The sequence below is a fragment of the Mizuhopecten yessoensis genome, unplaced genomic scaffold (genome assembly GCF_002113885.1).
Source record: "Mizuhopecten yessoensis strain PY_sf001 unplaced genomic scaffold, ASM211388v2 scaffold6363, whole genome shotgun sequence".
Taxonomy (NCBI): domain Eukaryota; kingdom Metazoa; phylum Mollusca; class Bivalvia; order Pectinida; family Pectinidae; genus Mizuhopecten; species Mizuhopecten yessoensis.
In genome coordinates, this window is record NW_018406512.1 from 568,755 (window position 1) to 585,465 (window position 16,711).

General features: G+C 35.4%; 1 protein-coding gene across 2 annotated transcripts; it reads right to left on the reverse strand.

Moving 5' to 3' along the window:
* Window positions 1–2,344: 2,344 nt before the first annotated feature.
* LOC110452026 (bromodomain-containing protein DDB_G0280777-like) lies at window positions 2,345–15,879 on the reverse strand. 2 transcript variants are annotated; one of them, XM_021500288.1, is made up of 7 exons: window positions 15,643–15,879; window positions 8,016–8,082; window positions 6,782–7,014; window positions 6,335–6,522; window positions 5,653–5,775; window positions 5,132–5,230; window positions 2,345–4,911 (listed from the first exon to the last, which is right to left on the reverse strand). In XM_021500288.1, the coding sequence occupies exons 2-7, from the start codon at window positions 8,071–8,073 to the stop codon at window positions 2,982–2,984; spliced, it is 2,631 nt and encodes an 876-aa protein (XP_021355963.1). In that variant the 5' UTR covers window positions 8,074–8,082; window positions 15,643–15,879; the 3' UTR covers window positions 2,345–2,981. The 2 variants fall into 2 exon arrangements, with proteins under 2 accessions (XP_021355963.1, XP_021355962.1); XM_021500287.1 differs by having other exon boundaries at window positions 7,676–8,082.
* Between the last annotated feature and the right edge of the window lie 832 nt (window positions 15,880–16,711).

Here is a 16,711-nt window from a genome sequence, read left to right on the forward strand (position 1 = left end):
TTGATTTTTAAAACAAAATCTGGTTTAAATTACTAATTAGAAATATTAGCGAGAGTTCAAAACCTCATTGTCCAGTCTTTAAGTTTTGGTTAAATAATACAAGAGCTAATATGTTGATTAAATGGAATTGACAAAACCTTTCAAATATTTTCATAATAATACAATTACTCACTTTTTCATGGAATATCAACATATGTGTTGTTATATGTCCCTTACCAGATATTGTTTCTTCGGTTTTTTACATGTACCTGTAGCATTATTAGATATTAGTCATTTATAACGCCACTAGTTTGTTAGAAAGATGAAAAGGATTTATAAAAGTACACTGTGCTTGTTTCCTCATCGTGTTTGCTTATGTGATTTGTACTATTCAAATACACTTTTAAACAAATTGATCAGTACCCGCAATTGTATTCTGAAATCTCGGTTTGGAAATAAGTATCAAATTACGTGTCATTGGGTCTGTTGAATAAGACATACTCTCTAGTATAGGTCTGGGATATATTCGGGAAGATCAGAACCTCAGAACGGGGACAGTAATAGCAAACAAAACATCAGTGAAATACAGGTGGCCTTCTGTTTAACAGACTGTAATCCTTATAACAACGTGCTTATCAACATGTTACTTAAAACGTGGAAAAATAGGTAACAAACGAGTTGACGCAATATAACATCGGCTGCTTACAAACAATGTTGTTAAATAATTAGTTTATATGTTACAAGTGAGCAGCTTCGACCTTAGTTCAAGTACAATTACATTTATCAATACGCTAGGTTTGGTGTATTGTTTTCTGTCAGGCGTACTGTAAAAAGGGGGAATTGACGGCTTATGACTCGCGTAATGATCAGTCATTACAACATGGAAGAATTGAATCTGAATTTATTATTTCTTTTCTAAACAGAAATGTTACAAGGCAAATGGCGACCATAAAATTCGTTACCATTGTAATCGTCTTTATATTTTTTAAAGTTTGTTTGTAGTCATATACAATAAGAAATGTCTTAGCTATTACAAACACGTCCCAAAGGCACGGTTGTGTGCACCGAGCTTTGTATAACTAGCATGGGTTGTGTGCACCGAGCTTTGTATAACTATCATGGGTTGTGTGCACTTCTCACAGCTATCATTTACACAACGAATGTAACCTGTGGTCATCGTCATGGCTTGAGGGCGTCGCAATTAAAAGTAACTTGATCGTAGACGACATTTGATCATTGTAAACATCTAATTGGACGACAGGAGGTAGATTCCGATAATAAAACTTCCGTATACTTTAAAGGTCTCTGTTTATGTGGCTCTGGTTGTGGCTTTACTCAAATATTTGGGGAAGTACTTTTTCGTGGATTTCTAAAATTAAAAGTTGCATAAAGGTTAACTATCCCAGACTTTCTGTCATTTTTGCTGTATCATGATTTTAATGAAACTAAATATGATTAATTGGAAAGGTAGGTATCCATTCGTGTTTAATAAAGCCGTCTCATTTTCTTTGTTAATAATCTTTGTTGTGATAACATGCAGTCTGTCGTATTAGGGTAAATCTTGCCCCTCCCCAGAGGAATTGTTCACTTTGGGATGAGGACATTGATAAAGTTCTTTATGACCTTTCAATCAATGAAAAAGTGATAATAGAATTTTTGGTCTAAAAAGAAGAATTGTAGCCGTTAGGATCTGTCCCTCATATCGTAGAATCGAAGAGGTGGGTCAAGGTCTTTATTTTCATACAATTAAACAGCCGTTTCATGATTTATTACTCAAATTAATTTTGAATTATTTCCTCTATCCAAAAGAAACCCCTTTGGAGAATTGATGAACTTTTGGTTATCAAATTCAAACTTTGATTAAGTCCCTTAGAACCATTCCAACCAAAAACTGTATTTCATTCTAGGATATCTGCGTATGACGATACTTTTTTGGCAAAAGTAGTGTATTTGACATTTTAGGGCCCCACCCCTAAGGTCCTAGTATCACCTCTCCATGAGGGGATGGATGATCCCTGGTAATACAATATGCACGTTAAAAAAAACACCGTATTTAACTTCCATTAATGAAGATTAATCGATTGGCGAATGTCTGATTCTGAAGAAGAATACTTGTATACGTTTAATATTGGTAAATTTGCTAGACCCCAAAGCTCCCTGTGGTAACATACACTCTTATTTTACATTTTCAAACCGCTTCCGACGGGTTTCATTAGACTGAAAACCATTCATCCATATTTTAAGAATTTTTAGAAAAAAACATTTCTGCAGTTTTCGCTGTTTTTCGTTCGATTCTTAACATCGAATATCACGGATTGTTCTCAACTAGAAAAATTAACAAGACCGATATTAAATTAGTTTGACATATTTTAATTGAACTCGCTGCTCGGTTTACCATATAAGTATACATCACACCGTGATTCATTTAATGGCCTGTTTGTAAACAAAACCAAGTCCACATGTCAAAAGTGTGTAATCCTCTAAAAAAAAATGCATGTATTGATAAAGTATGAACCACCGGACTTCATCAAACATGTGTTTACACTGCTGGAGTATCCAGACAACCTCGAATCTGTAAAATATATACAAGAGCTTGCGTATTCCTCCGGCCTATTCAAATAATACTATAATCTATGGCCATCTTTGTTCTGGCTGGCATTGAGCATAACTTTCGATATTGCCTCCAACATACCAAAATAGAACAGGAATCGACAGATGTACTCAACCACAATAACACCTGTATTTCAACCAAAATATCAAGTAATCACGCGACCTCACTGTGGTTGCCATGGTGAGTAAACAGATATTTGTTCCGTGTTTACTTTGCTTTACTATCCAGAATGTATAAATAATATTGTTAAGTCCCCACTGGTTCCAGTAAGCAATTATTGTTTTTTACTTTATAGACCATGGAAGAAGGTGTCGTAGGTTATTATATAATATTTTATCTGCTAAGAAGGCTCCCTTTTTATGACCAATTGATTATAATTAGGTTTTGTCACCTACGATTTGGTCTTGCTTTTATTGGGTGATTGTTTGCGTTTCATCGAAGTATAGCTATGCTCCCTTCGTTTGTTGATATGGCTAGTTTGTATGTTAATGTTCACTTCATGCTTACTGTCAGTGTTATTTTTTAAAGATGAGACAGGCTCATGAACTTGCCGCTGGGTTTGATTTTTTTGTGGGTGCAAGTGATCATTCCATTCCTGGAATACTTGTGGACGATTAAATGGTGGTTTGTGCTCTTGTTGGATAAGCATATTTTTCCATCCCTGTGGATTTCCCTTTAACACTTCGAAACGTTTTTGAAACTGCTGAAAGTTTTGAAATTGTTTGTTTCCTATTATAGGTTGACCAACGTCAATGTTCCTGACACGACTGTGTTCCGCCTGAGTTTGATTTTGTGTTTGAACATATCTTGATTGCTCTTTCGTTTCGTTCCGTGGTTGTAGGTGTACGTGCTCATTTTCCAGGTTTGTTTGAATTTTGCGTTTGTTGTTTTCTTGTTGGGAAAGAACAGGTTCGGATGGCGCTTGAATTTTTTGTTGTATTTGAATAGATTGCTCGGAATTCGGGTTTCCTAATTGTGTTTTCACAGAATTAACTTGATTTTGGATTTGTTCCTGTCTTTGAACATAACGTGCGGAATTCTGGTTTTCCCGTTGTGCTTGAACAATTTTGACGGGATTCTGTTTTTTGTGTTTTGCTTGACCATGATGGACGGGAATCTGGTTTTCTCCCCGTTTTTGTACAGAATTTACGGAATTCTGGTTTTCTCCCTGTTTTTGTACAGAATTTACGGAATTCCGGTTTTCCCGTTGTGCTTGAACAATTTTGACGGGATTCTGTTTTTTGTGTTTTGCTTGACCATGATGGACGGGAATCTGGTTTTCTCCCCGTTTTTGTACAGAATTTACGGAATTCTGGTTTTCTCCCTGTTTTTGTACAGAATTTACGGAATTCCGGTTTTCTTGTTTTGGAACAGAATTGACTGGATTCTGGTTTTCTCCCTGTTTTTGTACAGAATTTACGGAATTCTGGTTTTCTTGTTTTTGAAGAGAATTAACTGGAATCTGGTTTTCTACCTGTTTTTGTACAGAATTGACTGGATACTGGTTTTCTCCCTGTTTTTGTACAGAATTTAAGGAATTCTGGTTTTCTTCTTTTTGAACAGAATTGACTGGATTCTGGTTTTCTACCTGTTTTTGTACAGAATTTAAGGAATACCGGTTTTCTTGTTTTTTAACAAAATTGACTAAATTCTGGTTTTCTTCCCGTGTTTGTACAGAACTCACGGGATTCTGGTTTTCTTGTTGTGCTCGATCAAAATGCAAGGAATTGTTTTTGTCTTGTGTTTGAATAGAATTGACGGAGTTGGGGTTTTTCTGTTGTACTTTAACAGAATTGTTAGAATTTAGGTTTTCCATTTGTGTTTGAACGGTTACCCGGGTTTTATTTAAGAGTGGGTTTAGGTAGCTATGAGAACCATTATTCTTTGCTCTTGTTTGCAGCTCGGTTCTGCTATTATTTCCTGAAGATTCAATAACTTGTGGCACCTCCATCGGCACAGGCGATTTGGCAGGGAACAGCTTTCTGATAATTCCAGCAACATTTTGCATGTCAACATTGGAAGTATTAAGAAAACGAAATTCCCTTTTAAGCTTATTCACCAAATCAACGTCCAGCGAAAATTTGTTTAATAAATATCTGGCTTTATTTAGAAATATTTCTTCTACTTCAGGATCTAAGAAATCGTCACGTGACCCATTACCACGTCCTATCGTCCAAGGTTGATATGCTATATCGTCTTGATCAATGTCAGCCAGTATATATGTGTAGAGGCGTTTCCGAACTGTCTGTATCACCTCATACTTAATCGTATTGAGTCCGTCTTCTCTCCATCGATCAAGACTAATTTCTAGCAAACGATGTCTACAAATAGACATAAGATTATAATATTAAAAAGATACTTGAAATAAGAAAATTAAGGTATTATGTATGCTTTGCATATAACTACTTACGTATGTAACAAGACCGGGATCAATAATATACTTGAGCTTAACTAGTTTTGTATTTTACAAAAAACAAAACAAAACAATATTGAAGACAATCGATAAGGAAGACAGGAAGCAACCTTGATACTGAGGCTTACCTGTTTTTGTTGCGGTTTGAGTCTTCTTGATGTCTCAACATCCGGTAGGAGCTGACATCCGGTGTATACCGGGTAATAGACACTCCCAAATTCCGTATTCTGATGGAACAACGATACAAAGTCAGGTACAACATATACAGGCTTTTTAGAAGTTATCTTTAAACAATATCAATAGGATAGGGAGACAAGAAAAGCCAACTTAAAATTAAAAACTTTAAGTCTAGATTTTAATCAATATATAAACGTGTCATTTAAGCATACTGTATTTCGCTGTAGTTTTGTTTTTGCCTTTTTCGGTCTTCGTCACGAAGGTGAAGTTATCATTACAGCGAATAATGGTGATAACTTAATATACATCGTAATTCTATGTGAAGGGAGAAATTTATATTTAGTGAAAATTGAGTTGACGGGAGAAGGGCGAAATTTTCACTGGGCGAAAATTTCCCGGTTTACAGTATATAGTGGGATAAATCGCACGTATACATAATCAACCGTAAGTGCGTCAATTATTATGATTATACCTGCTGTATAAGTCATCATCTTCACCACCCCAACCGAAGAATTTGTTTGAGTAGCCGTTCACCATTTCAAACTGATCCTTGGTCATCGCAGTTACACCACCAAAGATCTTCATATATTGTAACCTGAAAGACGTTTAAAGAAATATGTGTATACTTCTGGTGACGATCACACGTAGTAACGAGATACTGCATGGAACACACTCATACTCACGGTGAAAAATACACTTGGTAGAGAACATCACTAAGGTTACTTACAAGCACACTACATTATTGCAAATAAGACCTTGAGAACAGTCGACAGTTAACAATATGTCATAATAATAATTACTTAAAATGCTTTATGATATACATGAAGCATCCACTGATACAGTAAAATAAGATGGTGTATACTGAACCTTTCTTTTTGTCCTGTCATATTCCAGGGTTTACAGATAGCGTATGTGAACGTTACCCCTGGGGTATCGAGGATGGCATGAACTATGTGTTACGTATGGATAGCATAACGACTGACAAGGTACTATCCCATAATCCCCAGATTTCCCCTTTCGGGAGTTCATACGTTCTCCTGACAACAAACACTTCACCCTTCGGGAATTCATACGTTCTCCTGACAACAAATACCCATAGTAACAAACACATGACACACGTGGTAGTAAGTTGTCAAGGAACTGAACATACTCACTCGTAGTTGTATTTGTCGATGGCTACAGACATATGTCTGGGGTTCTCGGGACAGGAGTACATGTTGTTATCGTTTTCCGGGATTAAGTCCACGTCATGGAAAATGAAACACTCATAGCCGTACTTCTTTGTCGCCTCAAGGAACCCAATGTTCATGGACAGCGCCCTGTTGAAGTCAACATCCGGGGCCTATTGGTGTTATAAAAGAATCAGAAAGCATGGAATAACACTTTAACGATACATCAGATAATATTTAAAATAAAAACGGCAATATCACGGACTATAACACATTTATATATTTAGAGGTTACATTGGTGAGTTCGTCACTTAAGGACGATTTTTACATGTTCATTAGCACAATGTCGAACACTATTAGGTGAAGTGCACTGTAATAAAAAAAAAAATCGCTGTCGCTAAACCTCTCGTGATCACAGATTATAGTACTTACCAATTCGATAACAAATATTCTGTAGTCAAGCTGTTGCTTCTGAAGGAAGGGGTGGAGATTATTTAAAAATACCCGGAGATGTTTCTTCCGGTTCCGGTAAGGAATGATGATAGCCACTCTATGTCGTGACCTACATGCCCTGGGTTTGTAGACACCCCCTTTGCCCACAAAGCGGTGTTTCTCTGGTAAGTATTCCTCGTCATACTCGGTCAGATCTACAGGAATGTTACCCTCTGAAAGAGATAGTTAACTAAGTCTTGCAAGTGTTATGGATTAATAACGAAAATCAATCAAAATTTTACATTGATTTCTAGTGCTTTGACAGAATATCTGCCCTTTCCAGATGAGTTACTGTAAAATCACTAACTTTTGTAATTTTGTTGATTTGGTGGGCACCTTTCATCCAAAAATTCCACGAAGCAATTACAAGTTCGACATAAGGAAATTCTCCGTTAGAGTGAGTACTCGTAATTCACGAATTCATGTACCAACGAAAAGGTGTTTTGTCAGGAAACCACGAAATTTAGACCCGACGAAAATATCTAATTTCACAGTACATAAATAAATTATTGAAAAATGTCTTGCTATTACTTTTTATTGTTTCTTTAATTGGATCACAACGTTTGGCTAAACGTTATCAACAGCGGCATGTTATTATAAACGAATGTAAAAACACGATTTCTGTTGTATAAGCGTCACGTAATGAAACTAGGCAAATTATACTGATATAGCTATACATGTATCCTGTAGTACAAGGAATACACACATAAATATATATATATAGTATTGAATGGAAGACCATTAAATAGACTTGATATGCATCACTTGAGTTTTATTGTTGTTTTCTTTTAATAATGTACACTTTTTATGAAATGATTGATAGTGAAACTTTACGTAAATAAGGCGGAACCAAAGGACATTTCGGAACTGTGTCATTTGGCTTGCTCTTCCTTGTGACATAGGGCACCACCTCAATATGGACAGATGTGGTGTTTGTTGAGTGACTGGTCGTATTCCTGTTGCTATTGGATACAGCCTGGGTCCGTATCTTCATGAAGTACCGTTCGGGCGACTCGGTAGTATACCTGCCATTCCTTATATATAAACCAGACGCATTGTACACTATCATAAGAACGAATAGTGTGAACTGCACCACAATAATCACAAAAAAGAGTTTCCGAGAGGTAATAACTTTCCGAAAATTATCGAAACGATTTTCGGTGGGAATAATCACCGTCATGGTATGCTCGCATCGTATCCGTACTGCCCCTGGTCATGTGATATCGTGTCATCGGTCATATCTGAAAAATATAATAATTCGGATTTTGTCAACAAAGAAAGGTATCAACGAAATTCGAACTCAAAATCAGCGAAACTATGGCAAATTGTTTGTCCAGGCATCACCGATGAGTGTTAGGAGGACGAAACAGCTGTATGGTGCAGTGTATCTCATTCTGGTCATACTGTATCTGTTAAAGGGGCAGTCACATGTTTGTCTCGCACGTTCATCTCATTGGTGATCATTAGACAGAATTGCTCCCTTCAGTGTATATTTGGTATATTTTAGTTTGCATTAAACAGACGATTATAAAATAACGTTTTTTCGAGAGTTTTCCATTCCCCCTTTGAACATCCAGTTACTCTCAATTATTTATCCATGTTATTGTGACGGGAAAACACACACGTATGACTGTACCTACAGTGGCAAACATGCATTACCCGGCACCATATATAGCTGGTTCGGTCTCATCGGCTCATCGGTGATTCAAAATCTGAACTGGTCTAAACTACTGTTAGTTGTGGAGGCTTGTTAACTCCCTTAACTGATAATTTTCAAATTTTAAAGGAGTTTTGTTTAATTTTAATTTCATAACGAGTAAAGTGTGTGTACTATGAACCGTGCCACTTCCATAAAGAGTTAACTGTGGCCATCAAGATTACGGCAAAACTCGGGGTTTAAATAAACCACCAGCCGTATATACCACCTTGTTTCTTGAAAGATGAGAAAGGTGAACATAAACATATATAACCACTATGTACTATAACGTCTCTGTAATTATAAATGATGGTAACTGTCACATTTTCACCAGTCTTTAATAAAAGCTAGATCATGGTTAAATATAATGTTTAATATTTGAATGCTGTTGAATTAGAAATGTAAAATTACTTTTATTTCTTTAACAGTCTTTAATTCTATACCCTACCTAAAATAATTAATAAATGGAGAAAAAAACACAAAAGCTCTGTAAATGCATGATAAAAAGTAGAAATGTACATGCGTGACCGAAGTTTATCTTTAAATGCTTAACAGAACGTGTGATAAATGTCCATTAGCCGATAAACAGTCGAATAACATGAAAAATATCCCGAACTAAACTTTAAATAAAAGATATTGGTTGTTTATTAATGACTCTTCCACAATCGTTTTGTCGCACTAAGGGGTGAAATAAAATCCATAATTTAAGAATAAAAAAACGTGCGTCTTTTACATAACTAGTTTCCATTGTGTGGGAAGCTTAAAGTGGGAGCTAGTATTTGCATTATAAATATAGAGTACGTGTTTGGTAATGGTGTTAAATGTAAGGATGGTTGACTAAATGGTAGTTCAACAGAACCGATGAACAAGTCCAGGGTAAACCAATCAGTTGTTATAATAGGAACTTATTTGATGTACGTTCCGTATTTCAAGTGACTATTATTATTCTAATAGTAATCCCAGTGCGTTGAGAGTCCCGACTTTCAAAGGGTATTTAGTGTGTAAGCATGTAGAACAAACAGGTAGAGAACCCGTGCTTCTTGTCAACATATTAATTAGATTTAGGACACGGACTCTTAAACTCAAGGTTCAACAAGTTTGTCAACGTTATAGGGTTACCCTAAAATTCTTACCCGAAGATAGCTAGGGTAGGAGTGGAGACCAGGATTAAGAAAAATGGAATTCACAAGCATTTGTGTAAGTAATAGTAACAAATAGGAACATATTGAACTTAAACTTGAATAACGCGATTGAAGCTGTAACAAGGCATTAAGACTGACGTCAACATCACTGACGTCTAAATGTTACTAAATGGAGCATTTCATAAAACTCACTTATGTTTTCTGTAGATTCGGTCTTGAGTCATTCAGTGTTACAAGTGAACTCTCTCATACTGTAAATGTTTAAGGGTATAGTTTTTTTTGTTTACAAATACTGATACATTCCAAACTCTTTTATAACCGGAGTGTAATGAAATGACACGTCATCTACAACACATTTACAGTGTATCAATCTAGTTCTATTTTTTGTTGAATTTTCAAACTACTTACGACAATCAGGACTTTTATAATAATAATAATGCATCCCCCATCGGAAAAAAATCTATACTAGTTCGTTTTCACAAAAGCCTCCTGGTATTATCCTTAAAGTTGATTCATCATGAAATTAACATATACAGTACATTTATGAATAAGCATACACGAGACTTATTCTGCGTTACATCATAACTAAGGACGCCGAAAAACATCATTTAAAATATATATATGAAATTTATTAGACTAATTTTGGAATACGCAGATATAAATGTAATTCATTAGGAAGTGATCTCACGTCACAATATTTACAAGAATTTACAAAAACCGTTAATAACAACCTCAATGACCATCCCCATTGTCTACGACGAACCGGTAGTTTTAATTCACCTTTATGTAGAATTCTTGTTTTCCTCTCATGTATCGTATTATATATAATGTGGATGATACTCTGCCTAATGCCTCCAAAATCGATACAGTTATGGATTGTAGTGACCCTTGACCTTGACCGAATATGGTCTGTTGCGTCACAGTAGATAACGTCACTACTAGTTCCGTAACCATTATTGACGGCTCTTGGTCTAAAAGTGCATTATGATGTCGTTGTTATTTAAAAAAAGGCTTGATTAGATGAAACAAAAAGGAATAATTGTTCATTTAAAATGGTTTGATTGGGAATTTTCTAAAGCTTTTTTGAGCGCAACGGGCTCCAAAAATAATATATGTAATGTGTCGTTTGGTCGCCAGTCGTCTCTATATAGAGGAGATCTATTAAAAATAATCATGAAGGTATGCTTCTCGAGTTATAAAATAAATATAATCTACGCTCGTTTCATTGTCATAAATTCAATAAAACACAAACACATGTGTTAGATCCTCTATATCAGTAGCAAGGGTTTTTGAAGATGACTTAAATAGCGGAAATATATGTGACGAATGTATTCACATTGGTGAGTGTAATACGCCAAGATGATCACCTGATATACAAACTCAGGAAGCACCTATATTAAAAATTGTCAAGACGACGCAGGAAACTAAAAAAGGGAAACAAAAACAATTGAACTGTATCATATAATAAATGCCATCAAGAAAAATGTATAGGCTGATACTACCTAACACCAGCTATTAAAAGCGCGGTAATCTAAATTTAAGTAGAAATATAGTACAACACTAGCATGTCTAACACAGTGATTAAGATTAATTAAGGTTGACCAGTCTATAAAATTCCGAGTTCTACGACAGTCCCTATTCTCTTCGTGCAGGAGGTTAACGAGACACCAGTTAGAATGCTGCGACGGCTAAGGGAAATTGACGACTGGGAGAGTGCAAAATCAATCAGTAAGATGCTTGTCTTACAATTAAAACAAAATAGAAGTAAAGGCAATATCCTTCCTGAACGACCTCCAACGGCAATTAGGCAACAGATGAACACTGGACAAGCTTGTTAGTATGTTCAAGCATCTAATAGCGTACTTACATTAAACCTCCAAGAATTTACAACATTTCTATGCAAACCTTGCACTAAACAAGATCGTAAAACACGCTTCTTCAACACTTTACTAGGACATGTATGAGAGGTATGTAATCCTTTAGTATAGACGCACTAATTAACTGTACCTCCTACATGTTTATACGCGCAACGCAATAATCGTTTAAAATTCGCATGCCTCGTCATATAATTCTTTCTTGAGCATAAACAAGTACCTATTCAACTGAACAAAATGTATTGATTGGTCTGGAATTTGAACTTGTAGTGTAATTTTAAATTCCATAGAACTGTCATTTAAATTCTAAAGTGTAGCTCCTGAATATCTATGTCAGACATGTAATTATTTAGGGTAAGGGTTATGGTTAACCCGTTTTCCCAGTGTGTTTGATCAATAAGTATGCGAGTCTGTGCCATGTCAGCTTTGATTGTCTTTCTATATTGTGCTTAACCAATAGCTACAGTCTCAGCATTGTCAACTTTTTTCCTGTCCTCCTCCTAACCTATTCTATCTGTCGTGTTGTGATCACTGATGTTGGACAGAAGCCTGACTTCATTGTTGCGTTTGCGCAGTTTTTTTCTCATGTTTGCACAGACTTTATGGGGCAATATCTTTGTTCTCCTACTGTGTTGCCGCAGTTTGAATGGCTCGTCATTTTCTTTTATGATTGGAGCGGTAAGAGGTAAATATTGCCCTGGGTTAAAACAGCAATTAAAATGGTCCTGATTTCTCTGGTTGTTTTTACACGGCTACTGCTTGAATGTTCCATAACAACATGCATTATTTAAATGCGTTGATAACGATTATGGTCGATGTAGGTGATTAAACTACAATGCAGGCATTGCAATAATGACAATCAATATTAGTATAACTTCTGTTAAAATCTCGTAATCTGATTGGTTGAGAAAGATGTGAACATTTTCAATGTTACTTGCTCGTTTTACAAAGATAAAGAAGACAGGTTGACATTCCAAAAAATATCACATGCGCCAAACGTATGCGTGCACGGTTCGTCCCAGCGCCAGGGTGTTATTCCAAAAATTGTTACATGCGCCAAACGTATGCGTGCACGGTTCGTCCCAGTGCCAGGGTGTTATCAAATCACATTCATGGTTGGTTCATTCGACCACTGTTGAGATGAAGTCTTGGTTTATGTCAAATCAACACAAGGACCTTTAAAAATGGTGAAGTGGTGAAACACCTAAACATGACACTCGGTATAATAAAATAAAAATCACATTCATGAGAGGGCGATATTGCATATTTTCACCCCTCGGAAAGCATTGTTGACCTCGACTTCGCCTCGGTCAACAATGCTTCCTTGGGGTGAAAATATGCAATATCGCCCTCTCGTGAATGATATATTTATATAGTGTATCCTCCTGTTGGTTAATTTTCCATTGGGTACGTTTGAGAATAAACTCACGGGATTAGTAATGAATCAAAATCAATTAGTACAAGCTGGGTAACAATAGGCTCGTCATGATAAAGCCTATAACAGCTTTGGAATATAGAGTACTACAGGCTTACGTCATGCGAGTTTGTCATTGATAAAAGACCATACTACCAATCAATATTCACTTAGAAAACAAAGGTGTGTGGTTGTTTTTTAAATTATACCTTTAATGTAAGACAGAAAAAATACAGCATTCTTTTTTCCATTAAAGATAGAGATGTCTATTATTTTTATTTAAGATATGGATGTCCATATTTTTTCTATTTAATATCGGGATGTCCAATTTATTTTTATTTTTAAGATAGTGATGTCCATATTTTTTGCTATTTGATATAGGGTCCAATTGTTTTCTATTTAAGATACGGATGTCGACATTTTTTCTATTAAAATAGGGATGTCCATATTTCCACATGGGGTAGGGAAAGACAGCTGCTTTGACATAATACTAATGAATTGTCGACGTGACGCCATTGAATTGTTTCTGTGATGTCATACAATTGTTGTGAATGGGGAATTTTCCGTCTCCATCCTAGGGTTTGAGGGTTTAGCGGAAGAATCAGATCGATGTTTTTTCCGACTGGAATTTGTTTATTTGTAATTATGTGAGAAAATAATCAAACATCGGCCTGTTCTGTGGACAGGGGTATCTCAACCTGAGTGTAAGAGTTTGGCTGGTCAGCCAATATATTAATATAGTATGTCTTATAGTAGTGTAAGAATCCCTAAGTCCTGGTGATCATACCTACCTAGATTTGGTGACACGACTTTGTAATCTTTAAACAATCTGTTCGTAATAAGGACCAGACCTGTATAAATATCTCACCTTGAACTTTACAAAGCAACCGTTCCGGCCTAATACCTTCGTAGGTCACCAACACGAATTCGGTTCAATATATCTGAGGTGATTGAGTAATGAGTATTGAGGACAGAAATAATATGTAATCGCCTCTACAATTTTTTTATTCGAAACATTTGTTAAATATGTCAGAGATATTACTGAAATAAAAAAAGGTGTAGATATTTTTTCTGATTTTGCAATTTGTATGAAAACTGCAGACATGTATTCCTGACGCGTTTATAGATTTAAATGTCCAGAATAATGACATGTTCTTCCATTGTACCTCTAATTGATTTTCTTTTTACATTATTTTTTTTTTACATTAAGGGTTGTTACAACTCTCTTTAATGTAAAAGTATTAAATTAAGGGTTATATTAGAAACCCTTTGTGATGAGGCCACGCCTCTTCCAATTGTAAACAAACAAAATAAGGTTTTTGGGCACACCCTTTATTGCATTTTTAATCATAAAGTTGCGAATCGCACACTGTCATGCATTTATGATTGCATTAAAGGTATTTTTACCATTAAGGATTTTCAAAGTTTCTGGTGTATTGTATTGTAAATGTTTATGTCAAATATTCCATTGCTCCCTTGATTTGAAATGTTAAAAACTCTTACATGTCTGATACAAATTTATTAGATCAATTTTGCAAGGTTTTGCATGTACATAATTTGTATCATAGTTTTGTACCAAATGTAGTAGTTTAAAGACCATGTGGAAATTATGTGGGGTACTCAGCGTTCCATTCATGGATTTTGTACCAATTACATCAACTATGGGAGTCATATTTATACTCGGAGCCTATTCAGTCATTATCAATTGAGGGTTTTCTCTATTCAAACATATAGGGTATACCTGACAGACTCTCTACTGCTATCAGATATGTATGGGGACATTTTCAAATATCAACTTTCGACTGGGTACTACAATTATGAACATGTACTATCATTATTCCAATGACTAAGTTTTATACTTATTCAAGTAGTTTATAAACAATAAATACTAAATTGTACTTGTAGATCTGAAAGTGGCCTACCAATATACCTGTAGATATCTGTCCAATAGGTCACAGATATCAATGGTTTATAATTAATAGACATGCACATATATTTGTAGATCTGATAGTGCCCTACCAATATACCTGTAGATGTCTTTCCTATAGGTCACAGATATCAATAGCTTATAATTAATAGACACGCGCATATATTTGTAGATCTGACAGTGCCCTACCAATATACCTGTAGATATCTGTCCAATAGGTCACAAATAGCAATATTTTATAATTATTAGACACCCGCATATATTTGTAGATCTGACATCGCCCTACTAATATACCTGCTCATGTCCGTGCAATAGGTCACAGATATCAATAGTTTATAATTAATAGACATGTACATATATTTGCAGATCTGACACTGGCCTACCAATATACCTGTAGATGTCTGTCCAATAGGTCACAGATATCAATGGTTTATAATTATTAGACACCCGCATATATTTGTAGATCTGACATCGCCCTACTAATATACCTGCGCATGTCTGTCCAATAGGTCACAGATATCAATAGTTTATAATTAATAGACACGCGCATATATTTGTAGATCTGACAGTGGCCTACCAATATACCTGTAAATGTCTGTCCAATAGGTCACAAATAGCAATAGTTTATATTTAATAGACACCCGCATATATTTGTAGATCTGACATCGACCTACTAATATACCTGTGTATGTCCGTGAAATAGGTCACAAATATCTATAGTTTATAAATAAGGGAAAACAACACCTACCTGTGTGTCTGACGCCCGCCGTCCACATACATGTAGGAGTCTGTCACATACAGTCACAGAAGGTAATACTGGTAGATCTGACAGTGACCTACCCACATACGGGTCATGACTGTCCAATTTAGTCACATATACCAGTAACAGCTTCAATGCCTAGACACTCGTACCGTATTGGTGTATTTGACGGTTAGTTTGACATCAATCCGTATGTTCTGTGTCGAGCTGTAAAGGTCTTTTATAATAGGTATATACAGGGCAAGGCGTATTTTTGGAACGTCTATCGTGTAATCATAAAGGCTCGTAACGGTTAGATTCCCGCCATACAAGTACAATGCTGTGTGATAATGTCAACATATATTCAAGGCCGTGTAGATTATTATGTGCAATTATATAGGTTCCAGACGATTTTTTTTTATTTTTTATTGATTTACGATTAATTCATTTTAATTCTCAATTACTTATTATGTTTTTTAATTATTCATTTATTTATTTGTTTAATTTTTGTCTATTTATTTAATTAATTTTTCACTGATTTACATCACATATAGAACAGAATGGGCCCGAATAGTCAATTATTGAGGAGGAAACACAAAATAGCGCAGCACATTGATCAAAAGTTCAATCAATGTCATATCTTATAATCTGTGTACAGCCATGACTTGGTTGACAATGGGTAGATAGTGCAAACAGCTTTAAACAGGCACCAAGCCAACCTGATAAACATAGAATTCACTAGGGAGGTTTTATGTCTTAAAATTAAACAGGAGCAACTCAAATCCCAATTGTTAGTATTTGTTTTGATAGGGGAAGGTTATATTGGATCACTGCACATGTCTAATTACATAAATTATATATGTATAGGGATGTCCATACGTTTCTATTTAAGATAGGGATGTCCATATTGTTTTCTATCTAAGACAGCGATGTCTATATTTTTGATGATAGAGATGCCCATATTTGTTTATTTAAGATAGGGATGGTATTTTTCTAGGTAGGGATGTCCACATTTTTACTATTAAAGATTAGGGTGTCCATATTTTTTTCTCTCAAAGATAATAATCACCAACCAACA

Excerpts from the sequence above, each read along its gene's own strand:
- LOC110452026 (XM_021500287.1), bottom strand. The coding sequence starts at position 8,021 with ATGACGGTGATTATTCCCACCGAAAATCGTTTCGATAATTTTCGGAAA. Across the intron at positions 5,776-6,334 it reads ATCGACAAATACAACTACGA|GTTACAATATATGAAGATCT; the intron begins GTGAGTATGTTC and ends AACGTCTTTCAG. Across the intron at positions 4,912-5,131 it reads TCAAACCGCAACAAAAACAG|ACATCGTTTGCTAGAAATTA; the intron begins GTAAGCCTCAGT and ends GTCTATTTGTAG.